Here is a 20563-nt window from a genome sequence, read left to right as displayed (position 1 = left end):
CGTGTATTCGTTGTTCTGATGTCAAATGGTGGTTGAGTGTTAGTACCTTGTTCTTTCCCGAAAGGGGGACAAGTTAATTTTGAGGCAAAAGTTCAGATTCTTTCCCCTGCAAGTAGCCAACTCTTCTTTCCAAGAAGTTTATTTTGTCTTTTGCCTTTTATTTCAAGTGCCAGTAAATACCATGTGTATTTTTCAGGAGAGTCGAAAACTAGACTGTTGAGTTTTTGAGAAAGGTTTTTCTGGTTTTTTGGAGTTTTTTTTTTTGTATGAGGAAGGTTGGATTGTAAATGCTTCAGTATATGGGGTTTTTGAATAGATGAAATGTGGACAACTTAATTTTTAATGGAAAATATCTGTAGCCTACACTACTTCTATAGACAGGTGACTACAGGAAAATCTTACTTGCCATTTTAGAAGGTAACTTACTAGCTCTAATGATCAGTGAAGGAGTGGATGCCGCTGTGTAATGCCAGTTTTCATTTTCAGGTCTTAACTCAGAAGGTAAATAATCAGAAATGTATTTTCAGAATCCAAAGTTTATTTTTAATATCTTGTCAGTTGCCAACTCTTAAGAGTATGCTGTGCTGTACTGAAGCCAGCCAGTGCGAGCTGAAAAATTACTTCAGAATGTACTACCAATTATGCTAGCCTCTGCTCTTTCAAGCTTCCTTCACAGCTGTCCCCAAGCCTCTTCTGATGATGTCTCTGCAGCAGAAAACGGCCCTCATGCTATCTTCTGTTGGAGTCATAAGACTCAGTTTTAAAGGTAAACTTGCCCTTATTTGTAACAAGCCAGACTGAGAAATAAAGTAATCCTGATTCAAGAGTGAAAGCACCTTAAAAGTGACAGTAGTATCTGGAGTAGATTGAATGAATGGGGACTGTAATAATTTCAGCTATTGGGTTTTAATCCAGTACTGCATGCGTGAGCTGTAAATTGTGCAAACTTGTGTTCCTTCTGTGCTATAAATTGTACAAACTTTTCATATCTGTAGTTCTCTCATGAAGATATGTTAACATATTTGTAATGGAAAAGAAATGTCATTTGTAATCTTAAACTACAGATCTCTGCTATTTCTTTCCCCATGTATAAAAATATATTTATATGTAAACGTGATTCATGACCTACAGATGTGATCCTTTTAGTGAGGTGGGTTCCTGTTCTTCCAATAAAAAAAGGTTCTCCTTTCTCCAAGCAATTATGCTACACAGCAATATTATTTTTTCTGCTATATTAATACAAAGTGCCTGTTTGAATGACCACAAAGTGGAGAATCTTGAAAAACTAATGTTACTTACTTGATATTTTTTTTCAGAAGAAATCTTATTAGGGTGCTATTTTCAATTTGTGAGAACTGATAAATGAATTGGGTATGACGTATGTCTGCCATGGATATTGTGCTCATGGATATTGGAAACTGAGTGACCTGTGAGAACTACTTAGTCAAATTAGATTAGTATACTACAGGCACCTAAAGAGCGAAAAAAAAAAAAAAGATTCCTATATGTAAAGTCCCGTTTTAAGATGAGAGCAAAACTGGTCATCCAAAGTGCAAAAAAAACTACCTTACAAAAAGGCAGAAGAATTTCTTAAAAACATTTTTTTTTAAAATTTGAGAAAGATTAGAACTGCTGCATTTGAGAAACGTCCCTTGCATCAGGAGAACTAAATTCACTAAAATATCTCCATTATGGTAGCATACATGTCACATCCCTTCTCTTATATGTAGTCAAATGTGTTTTCAATCTTACTACATATGGGTACACATATGTTTTATGTGAACAGTTTATTTCAGAATCTTTCTGAGCTTTGCCTGCATCCTTTATCCTGAACTTCAAATCAGCATAGAAAGGAAGGAGCTGTCTTGAGATTAAGCTTAAGGACTGGACATACTTTTTTCTGGTCTGGGAGACGTATCTGTATATTGCTCATTATCAATATGTGTCTTTCATCCTGTCAATCTTGAAACTGTAAGAGAGAATAATACACTGAAGATGCACAAGTTTAACAAGCTTTTCAGGAGCTTGAGCTGTGATTGTTAACGAAGAATGGGAAATATTCTATAGTTTTGTGTTCTAACTAATGGCAAGATTAAAAATGGAGAGAAGGTAGGTAGTTTCATCATTACAAAGGCTATGAAGCTTAAACACTACAGATTCCTTTTTTTTTAGTGTGGTTATTTCCTCTCTTTCTAGAGTTAGATTTTTAGGCATGAAATTCTCATTTCATTGAAGATGATATAAATTTCTTGACTTGGTCCCAGGATTTCTCTAGTTAACTGTTTAAATTGATTCTAGAGGTGGCATCCCTGTTTGGTTCCCTGCAAATCGTTTGACAGACACTAACTTTCAGTCAACCAAAGTAAGCTCATGGCAACAAATGTACCAAGAGAAAACTGTCTGGGTGAGATGTAGCGCTGGTGACTTCTGTAGCAATTTAAAGTTTACACATTTAACAAGATGGCTGGATTCTTTCACTTCTTCAACATCTGTGTCCTACGAGAACCTTGTTCTGGGCTTGTGTTGTGAGGGATGATGAAGAGGGAGTCTTACAATCCTACTGAGTACTTTAAAAAATAAATGTACTAATATCTAGGCAAGTTAGATACTAAACCAAAGTTCTGCCTTCAGATCATCGTTTTGTGTCATCACTGGGTGACGGGTGTAACATCGTCTTCCGAGTGTATTTGATCTTTTCTCAGAAGCGTGAAAGTTGGAAAGCTTAATCTTTGTGAGGTTTGATGCGAGTGCTGTAAGAGCTGTGGAAGTTTGATGGAGAAAAGGGATGAGCTATGTTTGAGCTATGAGGTGGATGACCTGTGAAGTCTGTTGTAGCATCATGCCCTTCCTGGGCTTTTGTCAGGCTTATCTTGCTTCATTCTTTGTTGGCCCTCCTCTTTGTGACCTTTCTTTACTACTCCCCATATAAATGTTTCATCTCTTCATTTACTTTTTTCTATCCCTGCCTTTGCTGAGGAAACAAGTCTCTTGAGGATGCAGAGTTCAGGGGGTGTCTTCATAGTGATCAGCCTGCTGTCACCACACAACTTCAGTGAATAAGGATCGTATTGCTACATACCAGCAGAACTGTAGTTATGTGTGTAGTTGGGCACTGATTAATAGTTAGCATGTTAAAAAACTTGCAAATGTGAGGGTGTTTAAGGAGTTCAGTAGGCTTGTTTTCATAACTGTCTTCACTTTCTGCTGGAATCAAACTTGAAAGGTTTTTTGGATCTATTGTGTTGGGAAATCAGAGCATTGTATTACAATTTTGTGATTTGATTTTTTCGTAGTTGAGGACAGCCCCACAACCGTAATGTGACTTGTAATGAGTTTTCCTGATTACTGGGTACTGAAAACAGACGACTTCTGAAGTACCCACAGGGGAGAAATTTGTAAGCTACAGTAAATAAACCTCCCCATGCTGCAGATTTGTGACTTACAGTAAATAAACCATTAGCACTAACAATAGCGTTAATGTTCTTATCCCCTTTAAGGAAAGGAATTTTTATCCTGGAGAGAGGTATTAAAACATTTCAGTACAGGGGAATGACTCTTTTCAGTATTATTAACCATACATGGTTCTTTGGTCCTTTACAGAAGGGCCATAACAAAGTAGCCTGCTTTCCACATCAAGCATGAAAAATGCCTGTGCATATGGTGCACTCCCCCTGTAACCTGAATTCTTCAGAGCAGCCATCTTATCAGCTATAAATATTTATATGCTGAGAATGAGCACCTCTTTTCCAACTGCTTAGTATATGTATCTTTTTCCAAAATGTCCTGTCTTCTGTATCTAGTTTTTTTCTTAGAGTTGGTTTGCTTGTGTGCATGCCCTGGTTGTCTCTTGCATAGCCTTGAAATAATTCCCAGCCCATGGGAAATGCAGAGTGTTTGTAGCCTGGACCTTGGTAACACCATGTTTGAGTGATCCCATTGCTCCTTCAACTGCTCAGCAGTTAGAAAGTGCTGCTGTGAAACAGTGTTTGCAACATCCAGCTTGTTATGACTAAAACTGAAATCTGTTCTTCCAGTAAACTCTTGCTTGTACCTATCTCTCTTTGTAGTGAGGAAAACCTTAACCTCACTGTATGTGTGCTTTAAAGGAGCCTGTGTTGCATAAATACTTGCACCTCAACTCTGGTCAAGTATATGGAAAGCCTTCTTTTTCTGTGTGTGTCTGTTTTTATCATTTCGTTGCTGCCTCTGAACTCGCTATTACCAGTAGTAATACATTCAGCAGGATTATTCCTGTCTGTGTATGTTAACATTTGAAGAATCTTTGACTCCAAACAAGAACTGAAACTTTTCCTGTTTCCATTGAGATGCAGGAGACTGATTTACGTGGAACTGATAGAAAACACACTTGTCATCTGGAAAGGAAATTTGCCACATGCCCTTACACAATTTTTGTGTCATTCAGATACGCTTAAAGTCAATTGATAATTCTGTTTAATATAGAGTAAGATTTATAAGTTGGAATGTGCTTTTTTAGATTTTTGTGTATGTATCTACCATTTACCATTTCATCTTGCAAAATATTTTCATTTCTCTTATCCCATTGTATATATCAGTTGCCTTGTCTTGTGGACACACTTGAAATGGTTTTGCTCTTTTTGTGAAAATTGCTTCTAGGCATTTTGGAGAGGAATTGGTATCCTGATGGAAAAAGGAAACAAACAATGTACTTTGGGATGTATGTTATATGCAGTTAAGCTCTTTTTACTTCAGTTCGTTAGTGTGTTCTTAAGCATATCTTAAATAGGAGACATTACCTCTAGCAATTGGGCTTTAACTTATTTAATTCCTTATTTAAGCTTTATGCAACTTTTTCATTCTTGACAATGTAAGAGGAGCCTTTATCCTCCACATGTACTGTTGTCTGATAAGCAACTGTTCTAGGGTAAGGAAATCCCTTAATTTTACAAATGCCCAAAGGTTTGTCCTTATCACTAAGTGAAAAATTGCACATGAAGCTTCACTCTCTGTTCATCCAACATTTGCATTTCTTCCCAGTAAAGCTGCTATTTAAAGTGCTGTTTTGTTTTTGCATTGTCTGCTGGAAGCATATTTGTGGTAAATGGTGTACTACTATCCTTAGGTAACATCAGGCAGGTCTTTGGAATTTTTTTTTTCCCCAAAAGGTGTCTTTTCCTTTATCAATTTACATACCATTGTTTTGTGTTGGTTTTAAAAGAAGTATTTCATTTTCTGTAAAGCTGAGAACCAGATCCTACTCGTGGAAAAGAGTTCCAGAATTCAGCACAAGTAAAGCTCTAACTAAATAAAATGTTCTGCTTCATTAAAGAAATGAAACTTCAGTAACTAACTCCTTGCAGTATGTCAGCTGCTTTATGTTCGGGTATGTTCTCTGTATTCACCTGGGAACAATTATTTGTATTGTTTTATTACCAAAGTTCTCTAAATATTCTGCTAAAGTTGCCTGTCTTTAGGTGATCTTCAGTTGCAGAGAGATTAAGAAGGATTATTGAATTGTATCCTGTATAGCAGGTGCTGCTTATTGCATATGTTTCTTGTTTGAAGTTGAAAAGAAACTGTCCTCCTCTTTAATCTGTTTTTAAACACAATTTGTAACCATTTCCTTGACTGAAATGTAGCATTGGTAGTTTACTCACTGTGTTACTGTTTTTAGAGAACTTTGGCTGAGTCCTCTTAAAGCCTGTTGTGTGTCAAATGAGTAGAAGACAAAATTTGGGAATCTTGGTATGGGTTGGTCCACACATACTTTTATTGCTTATATGTATTTATACTATATAAAAATAATTTCAGAAGTCAGAATAGTTTTGTTTGTTCATGCTTTTTCTAATTCTGTGACATTTCCGATATAGTCTCTAATATTTCATAAGAGGTAAGCATAATTTACAGATGGAATACTGGTTTCTTCAAATAAGTTAGGATGTTGTCATGGATTGACTTTGGCTGTCTGTCAGATGCCCACCCAGCTGCTCACTCAGTCCCCTCCTCAACAGGACAGGGGAGAAGATGGGGCAAAAAAGCTCGTGGGTTGGGATAAAGACCAGGAGATGACATAACAGTTACCGTCATGGGCAAAACAGACATGACTTGGGGAAAATTAATTTATCACCAGTTAAAATAGGATTGGATAGTGAGAAACAAAGACAAATTGAAACACCACCTTTCCCCCTCCTTTATCCCAAGCTCAACTTCACTCCTGCATTCCTGTCTCCTCTGCCTCCCCCATGCCCCAGGCAGCACAGAGGGATGGGAAATGGGTGCTGTGTCAGTCCATAACAGCTCCACCCTGCCACTTCTTCCTCTGCACCTTCCTTTCTTTGTGTTCCAGCATGGGTTTGCATGGTGAGGTTTTGGTAGTGGGGGGGTCTATGGGGGTGGCTTCTGTGAGAAGATGGACCTGCTGCTGGCCAAGGTCAAACCCATCAGCGATGATGGTAGGGCCTCTGTGATAACGTATTTAAAAAGGCGAAAAACCTGCTGTGAGGGAGCAGTCAAGAGAGAGGGGTGAGGTGATGTGAGAGAAACAACTCTGCAGACACCAAGGTCAGTGAAGAAGGAGGGGGAGGAGGTACTCCAGGCGCTGGAGCAGAGATTCCCCTGCAGCCCATGATGAAGACCATGGTGAGGCAGGCTGTCCACCTGCAGCCCATGGAGGTCTACGGTGGAGCAGATATTCACCTGCAGCCTGTGGAGGACCACATGCCGGAGCAGGTGGGTGCCCGAAGGAGACTGTGACCCCGTGGGCAGCCCCATGCTGGAGCAGGCTCCTGGCAGGACCTGTGGACCCATGGAGAGAGGAGCCCATGCTGGAGCAGGTTTGCTGGCAGGGCTTGTGACCCCATTGGGGACCCACGCTGGAGCAGCCTGTTCCTGAAGGACTGCACCCCATGGGAAGGACTCACGTTGGAGAAGTGTGTGGAGAACTGTCTCCTGTGAGAGGGACCCCACGCTGGAGCAGGGGAAGAGTGTGAGGAGTCCTCCCGAAGAGGAGGAAGGAGCGGCAGAGACAATGTGTGATGAACTGACTGTAACTCCCATTCGCGGTCCCCGTGTGCCACTCGGAAGGGGAGGGGGAAGGAAACGGGATTGAAGATGAGCCTGGAAAGAAGGGAGGGGTGGGGGGAAGGTGTTTTTAAGATTTAGTTTTATTTTTCATTATCCTACTCTGACTTGATTGGTGAGAAATTAAACTTTTTTTTCCACAAGTTCAGTCTGTTTTGTCCGTGACAGTAATTGGTGAGTGATCGCTTCCTGTCCTTATCTTGACTCACGAGTCTTTCATCGTATTTTTTTCTCCTATGTCCAGTTGAGGAGGGGGAGTGATAGCACGGCTTTTGTGGGCACCTGGCATTTAGCCAGGCTAAACCACAACATCTCCACAGGCTAGTCCTTCAGGATAAACCTGTTCTGGCCTGGGGTCCTCCATGGGCTGCAGTGTGGATATCTGCTCCATTGTGGTCTCTCCATGAGCTGCAAGGTGACACCTGCTTCAGTGTAGTCTCTCCAGGGGCCACAGGGGAGCATGTCCTCCTCTTCCCTTGGGGCTCACAGGGCTGTTTCTCACACTTTTCGCCTCGCTGCTGGGCAGCATTTCACCCTTTCTTACACACACTTTCCCCGAGGCGTCGCTGTCTTGGCTGGGGGGCTCAGCCATGCCCTGCAGTGGAGCTGTGGGAGCCTCAGAGAGGCTGCCCCTGCAGCCCCCACTGCCGGCACCCAGGGACTTGCACCCCATGTAACTGCTTAAACTCTTCCTTGTAACAAAAACGATTTAACCTTTATTGTTTGATGTGGCACTCTGTGTAGATACCCACACATATGAAGCTTGTGCTACATATGTTTTATTTTTATAGCTATGTATTTTTATTATGTATAAATTGTATGTGTTGCTTGTGATGGAATCAAAAGTGTTAGATAACTGGAGTGAATGCAGTACTTGGATCGCTGCATTGTACGCAAATGTATTCAGTCGCCTCGCAGCGCTAGGGTCAGGACTGTAGCTGTGTGCTAGTGCCACAGAGCAGAGGATTTCCTGGTGTGTGCTGCATCGGTAGCTTTATAGGTCAACAAGATGTTTTTAGCTGAGTATGAGAATCCTCTTAATTAAATCTTGAGAATTTTGTTAAGTGCTTGCTTAGTCAGTGTACCTCCAACAACTGGAACTACAACTTTTTGTGGAGTGTTTGTGACCCCTTTCTCTGGGAAGTTCTGTAGTGGAAGAAAGAAGTTATTTCCAAAAAAGTTAGGAAAGCATCCTCATTTTCAGGATTTGTTTTAATGCCTGTTTTGTTCTTGCCCCAAAGAACAAGCTTCTCTCACAACATGCTGCTCAGTGGTGTTGGGCAATTCACTGATAAGTGATTTCCGTTTGAAATGATTTTTTTTTTTTACTTTTTGAAAACAAAACCAATGAGTTAGTGTTTGCCATTCATCTTCATTCTTTTGGGATCTTTTCTTCTGGTGGAGTGAAGGGAGGTTAGCCATCCCTTAGGGATGCTACTCATGTTCAGGGCAGGTTCAAGGAATGCTTATATGTTTTATGAGGTCTTCTTCAGAGAGTTTTGCCGTGAGATGAAAGTTCTTGCATCAACATTCTCAAGGAAATTAATATGACTAATTGGAAGAAAAAAATAGAGGAGTAAGCCACAGAGAATGACTGCTATCAACTTGGGTTAAGTGTGGCCAGAAGGAAGGCAAATAACAGGAATACTTGTCTAAATGACATAGTATGTGTTCTTGGGTCTGAAAGTGCTCTTGATGTCATGCAAAAGAGTTAGGAAGACAGAGCTTTGAAGAAATTCAGGGTAGAAGGTACATGGATGGGAGATGTTGGCTACTTCAGTCAATAGTGATGTGGTCTGACACTATTGAGATTCTGATAAGGCTTGTAGATGCTGAGTAATTCCTCCTATTAAAGCATTGTTATGAAAGTCTGCTTGACAAATACACTATAGCAAACTGCTTTTGCTTTAACACTGCATTTATGTAACTGATGATCCCTTTCCTCTATGAGTTCAAAAGAGCAGATGCTTATGGAGAACAAACTGACCTACACTGGAGTAGTTCAGAGGACAGAGCCATCTGCACCTTCCCTTATATCATTAACTTTATCCTGTCTTTGCCTTACTAGACCTTTTTATCTTACGGTTTTGCCTACGAGAGGGGAAATGGGGTGGACACGCAGATCCTGAACTCTCTTGACTTACGCTTGTGCTGACTCTGGGCTTTTTCTTCCTGCTTACCCTTCCCCTAGCATAACTGTTACTTTGGGGCAGAAACAGAGCATGTGAAGTGAAAGAACTCTGAACGTGATTGTTTTTTTTTTTTTTTCTGTTTTGATTTTCCCCATTTCAAATGATCAGCTATCAAGTTCAGACAAGAATGGGGATTTGCACAGTATAGCTACATGGGATTAGTATAGGCCTGCAAGTAATGAAGTCTTGGGGTAGCAGATCACCACTGCTGTCCAAGAAAGACTTGATGGCTCTGACGTATTCCTTTGGATGTCTGCATTCCTCCAAGAACATCAGGCTGGGTTATGAGTCCTTTGATTCTGATCTGTTGAACGTTAAGAGACGATTTAAAGTGTCTCTGTAATTTCTTTGCTTTTCAGTCCTGTGACTGAAAACACAGCTCACGTGTCCACCATTTCCACTCCACTGTCGCTTCTGAGCTCATGCATGTGTATGAAGAAGGATTACTTGCAGTTAGGGTGGCTTTAGCTGCAGTGACGGTAAGTAGCAATGATATATCAAAATGATGCATCAGTACTGGACCAGTATGGTGAAAGTGGGAGAGTTCACGCAGAGTGGTGTAATAGGAATCTGCAAGAAAGTGGGGGAAGATATTTGTCAGCTGCTCCCTGGTGTTTTTACATGACCTTCTTTACTTGCAAGTAATATAGCAATGCACATCTCACTGTAGGAGGTGGTCCAAGGGGGAGTGGAAGCAGTTGTTCTGTGCTGGTTGATGTAGGAATAAGGAAAGGGTTAATTTGCAAAAAAAAGCTTAATCATATTATTCTGTAGTTGGGCTATTCTTGCTGAGGCAGTAAAGGAAGAAACAAGGTTAGTTGTTAGGTGGACTGGAGAGATGATTAGAAATCTGGTAAGGGAAAAACGCATAGTGAAATAGAAGTGACTCCAGGCTTTGGCTGCTTTTCTCTTTTGTTCCGAGTGTGTCTTCTAAGTGCCATTGCTTAGTGATCCTTGAGCCATGGAGACAGCCAGATTAACAGTTCTGAAATAAAGCATGACTGTCTTCGTTTTATGTAATGTAAATAGTAGAACCAATCTGCTTTATCTAATTCTGTTAGTATTTGGTATAACTATAAACCATTACTTACTGGCAGTTGAGATCACTGCTTAAGTTAGTCTTTTTGAAACAAAATAGACTTTTGAGGGTCTAAGAGGACACAGTACTTTCATATCTAGCAGTGATATCATGCATTTCCTTGTCCTCCTTACTGAATCATTCTTGAAGTTAATGCCAGTCTACTGTTAAGGCTATCTTGTAGGTGTGGGACGTATTCCTAACTGTAATTCTTTTTTTAGTTTTAGAACTTGTTTTGAAGGAGGAGAAGTCAGAACTTGCCAACTGCAATTGTGTTAATAAAACTTTTTAACAAAATGAAAAAAAAAAAAAAAGGCCACTTATTACCACACCTCTGTAAGTAAAGACAGCTAAAAAGAAAAAGTGGAAGTTGTGAGGATTCCTGCTGGTGATTCAGAATGAAGTCAACAAATATTGAAGTGAAAATAAAACAAGATACTTATTTCTTAATAAGGGTTTTAGAAACAATTGTGTAATGCAGTGGATTTTCCATCATGTTTAATCTTTTAAAATGAAAGCCAGCCATCTCTGTAAAAAGATACTGTAATTCAGTCACAGTTCACTTAGTACTGGAATTACTTGGTGAAATGCTGTCAAGATTAAAAACAACCCGTGCATGTACAAGGTTAGAAACAGCCATTCAAATTGTGCTAGCTAGACTATACAACAAAATGGTCTTATCACTGCAGCCTTTGCTTGCTTTCCTTCTAATGTTCATTCCATTTCATTAAACTGGGAACTCCTTAAGGGAAAGACTATTGCTTTGGTTCTGTAGCCCGTACTATCCTGAAATATATTACCCTATAGTGCTTGGGAGCTGTTTGAGTACTGCCGGTAATATGTAGTCATCAGCAACATTTCTTACATGGATGAAGATGCAGGATGTAATGACACTGGAAGATGTCCTGTTCTTTAACTTCTCATTTCCAACCTTATCATTTAGTTTCTTTGCTGCTTGTAATACCCACGTGTAAAATATGTTCTCGTGGTTCGTGATCAGACTGAGTTAGGTTTGTGTTCCAAGTTACACTATTAACTTTTACCAGGAATTAGAATGCTTTCCTGCCATAGTTTCCCCAGCTGTGAAATGGAGAATGTCGTTCTTGTTTGCTTCAGAAGGGGTGATATTAATACCAATAACCAGTTATCTAATTGCTTCTCATGTATCGGAAGAAGAAAAGGACTAAATTTTCAAGGAATTAATCTCTGAATTCTCTCTGAAGAAAGGATCTTGTATGTTTGTTAAAGACAATTCCTGAGCACTTTGCTCGGGTTAAAAAAAATTACTACTATTAATATTTAGATGTCAGTTAAAGAAATTAGAAATACCTTCACCCAGAAGTGAATGAGTTAATATAGCCTGGAAAACTCAGTACTGTTTTGATGAAAGACAAATTGTGGGAAACAGCAAGCCAGCTGTTAATCTGGATGGCAAAAAAGTCTGTTGTTTGAATCTTTAACTTGTCTGAGAATTTTGAGTGGTATAGGTCTGATTTCAGCAACAATGTTCTTCATAACCATCCCCTTGAACTTTGACCCTAAGGTCCTGAAGTAATAAAATGTGGTTTGGACAGTGTGTTCGTTACGTAGTATTTCAGCAATAATGGACAAAATCCTGGTAGTTCCTGTGGAAGTAGTTGTGGAGGGCTTTCCTGCAGAAACACTTAAAGCTTACGTGACCGAACAAGATAAAGTGACAGTGCCATGGCAAGAAAATAAACAATGTCCTTAACTGCTTGAGGACTTTTTATACGCAGAAACACCATTTTTGCTGTTAGTCTGGGGCTTCCACCACAGTTGTTGATAAATGTCTCCATTACATTGATAAATGTCTCCATTTTTCCTGTTTTTATGAAGTAAGGGGTTCTTTATTTGTTAGACTCTTGAGCTGTCTTCTGACTGAGAGTGGAGAAAAGAGATGAGTGCCTTGCTACTGCACTTGTTGCCTGCTTGGTGGGTTTACAGTGATTTTGCTTCTTTTGTGGTCAGGTTATCCTTTCCCCATAGCAGAAGGTAGATACTGTGAATGCAGAAGTGACCTTCTCAGCAGTTTGGTCATTGCCACAGGTATTGAAAAACATTTACAATGATGATTAGCTTTGTTAATCTTATTTGTGTGCTTGACAAAAAATACAAGAAACAGTAGAACTTCACATTTGTGAAGGTTTTTACATTTAGAAGTCATTCCCGTAAAGAGCAGAAACTCTGAAAAGTTGACTGAAGCTGGTAACTGTATTAATGATCTGATCTCCAGAGAGCAAGACTGAAACGTACATGAATGTCTCAAATTGTTTGTTTCCCAATGTCTATCTAAAATTACCAGGCTTTGCTGAAACTATCAGAGTGCTTTTATTAATACTAGTCTAAAGGCTTTCCCATGTGACATGGGAAAACAAAAAAAACTGCTGTTGGTCTTTGATACTCTCACATGACATCCTGCTTGGGCATATTTTGTCATAATTTGGGATACGAGGAGGATGTGGGGTTTTTATCTGGTTGGTTTTGTTTCTTTTTTTTCGTGTAGGAGGAGGAAGGTGACTGATAAGTTGCCTCAGGAATTACTTCTTGAATTGTATGCCCATATTATCTTGTGAATGATTGTTTAGGAATAGAAATGCTGTACTGCATTTTAAGGAAAACAAATATGTTATCTTTTTCGTGTGACACTTGTCCATGTAAAGACACATAACACTGAAATAGCTAAACTGCTCTGAACTTATACCTCTTATGGCTTTATTGCAGTTTTCTGTGTAAACATGTACTCAGAAGAGCATAGATAACTTTAAATAGAAACTGTAAGAAAATTTTGAGCCACATTGTTGAAGTCCATATATAATATGCAGTGGAAGGAGTCTTCAGACGTCTGACTTTTATGCATAAGTGTTGTTAGTGTAGTTGTTTTCAACCTGATCATTTTTTCAAGGTAAAAACTTAGAGGACGTCAGTACTGAAATTTAGATATGATCTGGGCTTATGTCCGTATGGAGTTAGTCTCTGTATGTGTTTCAGTTTTACCTTTATACGAATAACTTAGCCAAGAAAGCCCTCCTTTAAGTTTAAGGATCAGAATGTTAAAAGAGTACGTGTGCGTGCGTGCGTGTGTGTGTGTGTAGATTATGAAAGTTCTAATTGTACAGAATGTAAAAATTGTGCCTGTCTGAACGCCTTAGTACTGATGTTTGTTCTACACTTGTATGACCGTGTGCCAGTATGACATTTCATCCTCCCGCATGCTTAGGCCTGGGGACAGCCTTGTTGTGCTGTGAAGTCCTTGGGAGATCATGGATGGAAGGATTGTGTTTATTCCAGTAGGATGGCCACAGTGGAAGATGATAAGGACTGAGAACCTGCCTCCATGTATTGTCCGTCTCCTTACCTCTAAGAAACAGCATTGGTCCTCAGGCTGAAAAACATAGGCTCACCTGGTCTTAGCAACTCCATTGTTTCTGAGAGATAGCACTCTCCCTTTCCTCACTTTTGTTGCTGGAAATGTTCACTCCCAGGCTTTGTGGGCTTTCCACCTCCCAAGTGACAGGGAGGTAGAACCTTTGAGCACAGTACATGTTGAGTGAAACTAGAACGATGCTCCCAACCATCGTCCTTTCTGCCTGCTCATAACAATGTGGTATAATAATCCTGAGCAGAAAAGAATTACAGAGAGCAGATATGTATAATGGGTCTTGTGTGCATTTGCAAATTATTGATCTACTGGAACATCATTTGTTCACTACCCTGCTTTCACTGACCTAAGAGCACAAATGTGTTCTGGTGCTGCACAGACCTTTCTGGGGAGAGGGCATGCAAAATGCTTGATGTGGGTACCACACTGCAAGTTTGAAAGCTGGTGTGTATGCCTTTTCTGGAGAATTGGGAAGTACAGAGCTTGTGAATGATTGTAGTGTTTAGTGGTTTATATTGTGTGTAGATTAGACAGATCTCTGTTTTTTATAGATTAAGTGATGTGTTTTAGAAGGAAGTGTTTAATATTGGATCTGTTCGTCAAGTCTCAGTGCGGTGATGGCTTAAGCTTTTTTGTGCACAAGCGAAAGTGAGTACCTCAATGTTCTTTATTGTTCTTTCTAACAGCAGTCTAAAATATCCATTGCATCTTCTGATTCTTGCAGAAAATAAACTATTGTATAGACTGTTATTTAACAGTTCATTACTAGCATAATTTTGCTTACAGTAAGAGTTTTGGGCTGGCTTTCTAAGGAAATGGTGCATATGATTGACTGACAGTGCAGTTGTGGTTCCCCTTATTGTGTCTTCTTCCTGCTTGAATAATTTCTGAACTCATTGGTCAATGTCAATTGAATTTGTTAGAGTTCAAAAAATTGCTGATATCTGACTTCCTACAAATATTAGTGTCAGTAGTTAGTTAGAGAGAAGTTATTGCTTTCCTGAAGGGAATGACAGAGCTCAGTTTACCCATTCTGTTTTTCTGTCAGCTTTCTGTTCAGTTGGTTCCTATATAATTTTTGTTTTGACCCACTGTGTGTCCTTTCTTGTTAGGAGTGTCAGGAGGAACAAGGATGGCAGAGAAGTTAATGCTGTTATGGAACCAGTAGAGATTAGGGTACGATGAATGCGGATCTAGAACAACTTACTACTATTTCAAAATAATGTTGCAAATTGAAATGTCAGTGCTTGTATTTCCATTCCAATAATACACAAATATATGATAAATTTATAATATAATGACTATGCCAGATGCTTTTGGGGTAAGTAATACCTGATCTCCGTCCCAGAGATCTTCAACACAAAAAACAGAATCGTAGAACAGCCCAGGTCAGAATAGACCTCAAAAGATCATCTGGTTCAGCCTTTCACCGAAGAAGGAGGCCAGATGAGATTATCTAGCACCCTGTCCAACTGCATATTGAAAACCTCCACTGATGGGAACTCTACCACATCCTTGGGGAGGTTGTTCCAGTGATCGACTGTTCTCACTGTAAAAAATCTCTTTCTCATATTGAGGTGAAACCTCTCCCAGTGTGGCTTATACCTATTGCCCCATGTCTTCTCCATGTGGCTCCTGTGAAGAGGAAGCCCCTGTCCTGTTTGTAGCTGCCCATAAAGTACTGGACTGCTGTGGTGAGGTCCCCTCTGAGCCTTCTCTTCTCCAGGGAGAAAACACCTAACTCCTTCAGTCTTTCCTCACAGGGCAGGTTCTCCAGCCCTTTGACACTTAAACAAAAAGCTATGAAGTCAGTATTGGAATGCTGTGAAATTCCTGATCTCTTTTATATTTTCATATATAACAAACCCTGAGCTGTTGGAATCAACTGTCCACAGCTGCTAACTCCTGCATAGTTAGGGCGCCTGGTGTCACCTTGGGCATGTAAAACGAAACATCTGGTTATGGACGTTCAGTGTTACATTAGCAATAAACAGCAAACAAAGTATTCTCTTACTGAAGTAAGTTATCTTACTCTCCCTCTGTTTACCTCCTATTGTATGTCTTTCTGCAGTCTGCTTTATTTTGTTTTTCAGTCTGTCAAGTTTAAACATAACTTTCTGCTCCTTTTTTCCATTTTACCCATCACTGTTTAATCTACTTACTGGTAACTCCCTTTTGTTTTTTTCTTTCCTCTCCCTCCCCCCCACCTTCTCCAGAAACTCTTTAGAATGGTTTTATGCTTTTGTTGGCATCCAGCACAGGACTAGGCTTGAGACTTACCACTCTTTTCCCTCTTTCTGATGTGTTCAAGGTAAAGGAGGAATAAACTACCAATTCCTTTGGAGTACTAGTAATCTGTGGAGGAGTATCCTCCCTTAAATTGCTAAACACTTGCTATCCTTTTATACACTCTTCTGTCCTAGTATTTACAATATTTAAGATCTCTTAGCTTGCAACAAAAACCCAAACAGAACAAACACCACCACCACCCCAACCCAACCCACTCTCTAGTTCTCCTTTTCAAGTCTCTTGTCCTCCTGTTGCTGCCCCAAGTGCTTTTCCTGTCCTTCTGCATACTCTGGGAAATTGAAGTAGGAAGAGAATCTGTGTTCTGCTGGTCTCTCTCGTGTTACCTCTTTGACACTCGAGTGTAAAAACAGTGTGTGCTGTAATATTCAAGAGTGCAGGCGCGAAAGTTCAGAGAAGAGCTTTTTTGTTGTTGTTGTTCCTAGGGTTTGCTTGCAGTTTTAAAAACAATAGAAGCATAATAGAGGTGTTGGCTGCAACAGAGTACAATAAGAAAACATAAGCAAAGATTAAAGTGCTGATCTTATAGCACTGAAGAAATGTGCTATACTATATGTGCATATACTATATATGCATAAATGTGCGTACGACTAAGGTAGCTTATCCTGAAAATACTGTATCAGTATGCATGTGAATTTAAATTTTTGAGATAATGCTTGCTGTGCATGAAATCAGTATCGGCTGTTTTACCTGGCATTTGGAAGAAGGTTTCTGAGTCATGTACCATGCTTGATTGCTCTGCCAAATTATGATAAAAAAATTTAGTATTTTTTTCATAGTTCTCTAAATTACAACTAATGGGGAGACTGGCTTACAAAAGTGCTGTGGGTTTTTCTGCAGTGACATCTGTGGAGTGTATATATATAGTAGGTTCCCAAGTTGGAAGCCAGAAGAGTATGTGGGAAGTGTGAAAGGGGGATGGGGAGGGGAGCAAACAAGAGATTCAGACAAAAGGAAATTGTTGATGCAAGTTAATGCCTTTTCTTAGTGATATTGATAAATTTCTGCTGCTGTTCAAGCAGTCTAAGTTATTCTTCTGATTCTGTTTCCTTTTGCTTTTCTCCTGTTGCTGGGAAAACATGAGTGGAATCTAGCAGGACAAGAGGCTGCTATTTCATTGTTTTGTGGCTCTGTTGCTAGCTATTGTCCTCTTGGCTCAGGCAGTTCGTGTCAGTCTTTGTGTGAAGTAAGAAAAATGTTTTTCCTTTTTTCTTTAAAGATTAAATTTCTGGACTGTGTAGATTGCTTTTCTTGGAAAAGCAGGCAGTGCTAACTTAAGAATATCTCCCACCAACTAACATATTTTTGCTTGCAATGCCACCTTGATCACTTTGTCCAGTCAGATGTGCTTGTTAAATTTTTGGGCTAGTTTGGGAGTAAAGCAGTCCTGAAGTCTAGTTTCATTTTTTAGTGTACTTTTTTTAAAACAAAGGAACTCTAAGCAAGACAGTGCATTTAGTGAATTTTTCTGTCAGGAATAAAAAACAGATCGCTGACGACGTTGTATGTTTTCAACAGTTGGAAATAGAGCCAATTTTGCTCTTAAGCAGGAGCAGAGCTCTCACACTCGGTAAAGTAATGCAACCTTGAGCAGTGTCACCGAGATCTTGTCTGTTGTGGCTGACTTAACTCTGTTCTTTATTACATCACTGATTATTTATAAATGAAAATTGTTTTTGAGGACATTCTTGAAACAGAACTGAAATATAGCTGTTTGCTAGTATGAAAATGCACTCAGGGATGCATAGGGTAGTGCAAAGAGTGACACATTTAGTTCTCTTGTAAGTGACGGTTCTTCCAGGTAGTATTTATATGATCCTGCTTCTTCGTTGACTTGATTTTTGCTGTACTAATTAATTATATGGTGGTACAGAAAGTATATAGAAGATGGAAGATACCCTAACTGTTTAATTATCTGTTTGGTTTTTTTGTTTTGTTTTTTCTTTTGCAGGCATCTGTTAACAAGCTAAAGGTGACAGAACCATGGCTCAGTTTCCAACACCTTTTGGGGGTAAGTTGTTTGTAGTGTATTCTGAAATATTCTTATATGCAAAAACTCTGCAGAAATCTGTTGCTTTCCGAATATGTTCTGTATGGAAGTGTTTGTTTATGGGTAGTGTGTCTTTCTGAGATGATAGTTTATCTGATTTGTCATGTTTTTGCAGACTTGTTAGAGAACACACATGAAATTTTGCAGAGACATCTCAGAGTCAGACAGAAAAACTGTGCTGTATCCCTTTTCTTTGTGCAATGATCCATTACATTCCTACAGTTTGTAACCGTAGAGCAGATCCAGGCCACTCAGCCACTGGCGGTAGGGCATAGCCTCGTTCTGCACTAGTTGTGGCTAAGAAGTGGATATGCTTTTGCTTTGAGGATTCCTGGACTTTATAGTTGCTAAAAAGTACAGCAGATGCCTTTGGATGCTATCACTTCAAATTTGTTTTCCTCATTGTCCCATAACCCATGTTTAGCTTAGAACAAAGGTGCCACATTCTTTAGCTCTGCATTTATAACAGGGGCGGGTATAGCATCTGAACTTCAGTCTTTTTGAAAGATCAGGAAGGGCCCTGGTAGTGCAGTAGAGACATTACTTTTTGCTATTCACTTGAAATACATTTTTGAGCCCAGTTTTGCAACTGACCTGAAGAAAGATTGTGAAGATAAGTTTCAGTGCTGAGACCTAGTAACTAGTTTGGTTCCACTTAAATGTTGCATCTGTTAGGGGCTTTTCTCTAGAGATGCAGAGATGTTCCTTGTTGTGTACATATGTACCTTTGTGCATATGTATATACACGTAAATGTGCGTACACACAAAAGTGTATATAAATATATATGAAAGTCTAGTTTTTGGAATCGAATATGGCTAGGAACTAAATTTGTATCTAATGTTCGTGTTTCAGTGGAAGATTTCAGGAAACACTCATGTTATTCGGAGTATGTCCTTAGAGAAACCGCAATTGGGTGGATGCAATCTCTGCTACTCTGAAAAAGTCTGTGAAGCACAACAGAAGAAGCATCTCTTTGCACATGGTAGCTAGAACAAATGTATGGTTGGAAGCTGCTATTCGTTGTCTCAGTTATCTTTAAGTCCAACCCTCTGGAATTAAAGCTTGTTTGGTGCCAGACTTTCTCCAGCTCGGAGTGAAACTGGCCACCAAAACCTTTGATCAAAGAAACTCGGTGGACAGTTTCATGTAGGATACCTTTTCAGATCACGTAAAAAGTTGTGAATAGCTTAATTTCACTGTGATTTTCACAATCTAAGAGAAGTCACGATGTGAATGAAATCTGCTTATTCAGACTGAAGTATTTCCTTTTGTTTAGAGTTAGGGCTGTGCTTCGCATACGTTCTTAATGGATGTCTTGTCTTCAAAGCACTCTACCATCTTCAGAGAGTTCTTACTGTATTACAGATGGATAGCAGCTTTCTTTTTTCAACTTTGTGTATTTCCATTTGATCTCGCATCTGTTGTCCAGGATCCTGGTAACTCTAGTACGTGACTTTAGGAAGGAAGGAATTCACTGTTTCTTCTCAGACAGCTTTTCTCATCTGACTGCCCTGCAAAGAGGAGGTTGAAATCAGCCACATGTTTATGTAGTTTCTGGCATATCTTTAATCTCTAATGCAGTGTGAGGGAAATTTGTTATGATATTCATACTTGAACCAAGTCTACCAAGTAGCATCGTACCTCCTCTTAGAAGAATGACGGCGAAGTCTCAGATTGTTGTAAGAGGAAACAAATGGTATAAAGAAAAATCCGATTTTTGTGGGGATGTTTATCATCCTTTCGAGAATGCAACATTTTCTGTTACCTGTAGTCACCAAAGAAGGTGCAGAGGAGAAGATTTATGCAGTCTCCATCTTGGGAGAGCCCTCACTCCAACTGTGCGGTATCTGGTATCCCTCTTCTTGTGAATACCAATAATGATGTTTCTGTTCTTATTTCCCTTCATTTCTTTTTAAAGAATCTTTCAAGTCAGCTTGGGAAATGGGTATGGAAACAGCACAGCACCCGATATTTAAATTGGGGTGACTCATTCCAGAACACTGCTCATTTTAACTACCTAAAGAAAAGATGAAGTGATTGCTAAGCCATGTAGAAGAAAAAGTGGTTAGAGGGCTTCAAGAATAGATTGCTTATGAGTCAATTTTGTGGTTTGGTGACCATCTCCTTTATATCCAAATACATTGAAAAGCTCCACAGCCTCTCTATTGGCATCTATGATCTGAAACCATGAATAATGTCTTGGTGTTGGGTAAGATGCTGCTTCATGCCCTTCCATATGCCTTGTTTCGTCAAGTAACAAAAGATGGAAACAAAGTGATGCCAGAGATGCTAGTCATACTTTTCTGACTGAAGAGGCCACTTGGCTTGCTTGGTTTAAAATCGGCTTTTTTGATGTTCATATCCCACAAAGGAGATTTACTGTTTCGATACCAAGCAAATCTCCATCTGGAAGAGTGAATACTGACAGTCATTTTTCTAGTTACAGGGACTCCACAGAAGAAATCAACAAATTTTG

The 20563-nt window shown here is 39.6% G+C and overlaps 1 protein-coding gene across 4 annotated transcripts in view; it reads left to right on the top strand.

The window, feature by feature from the left end:
- ITSN1 (intersectin 1) overlaps positions 1 to 20563 on the top strand; it is a 141444-nt gene that overhangs the window by 14333 nt on the left and 106548 nt on the right. For all 4 annotated transcript variants that reach the window (XM_075432445.1, XM_075432459.1, XM_075432452.1 and 1 more), the window contains exon 2: positions 17988 to 18047. In XM_075432445.1, the coding sequence (XP_075288560.1) occupies positions 18020 to 18047 (28 nt within the window). In that variant the 5' untranslated portion in view covers positions 17988 to 18019. The remainder of the gene's footprint in view (positions 1 to 17987; positions 18048 to 20563) is intronic.

The sequence above is a fragment of the Opisthocomus hoazin genome, chromosome 1 (genome assembly GCF_030867145.1).
Source record: "Opisthocomus hoazin isolate bOpiHoa1 chromosome 1, bOpiHoa1.hap1, whole genome shotgun sequence".
NCBI classification, from domain to species: domain Eukaryota; kingdom Metazoa; phylum Chordata; class Aves; order Opisthocomiformes; family Opisthocomidae; genus Opisthocomus; species Opisthocomus hoazin.
The sequence above is the reverse complement of the archived record's forward strand: the minus strand, read 5'-3'. Positions and strand labels throughout refer to the sequence as shown.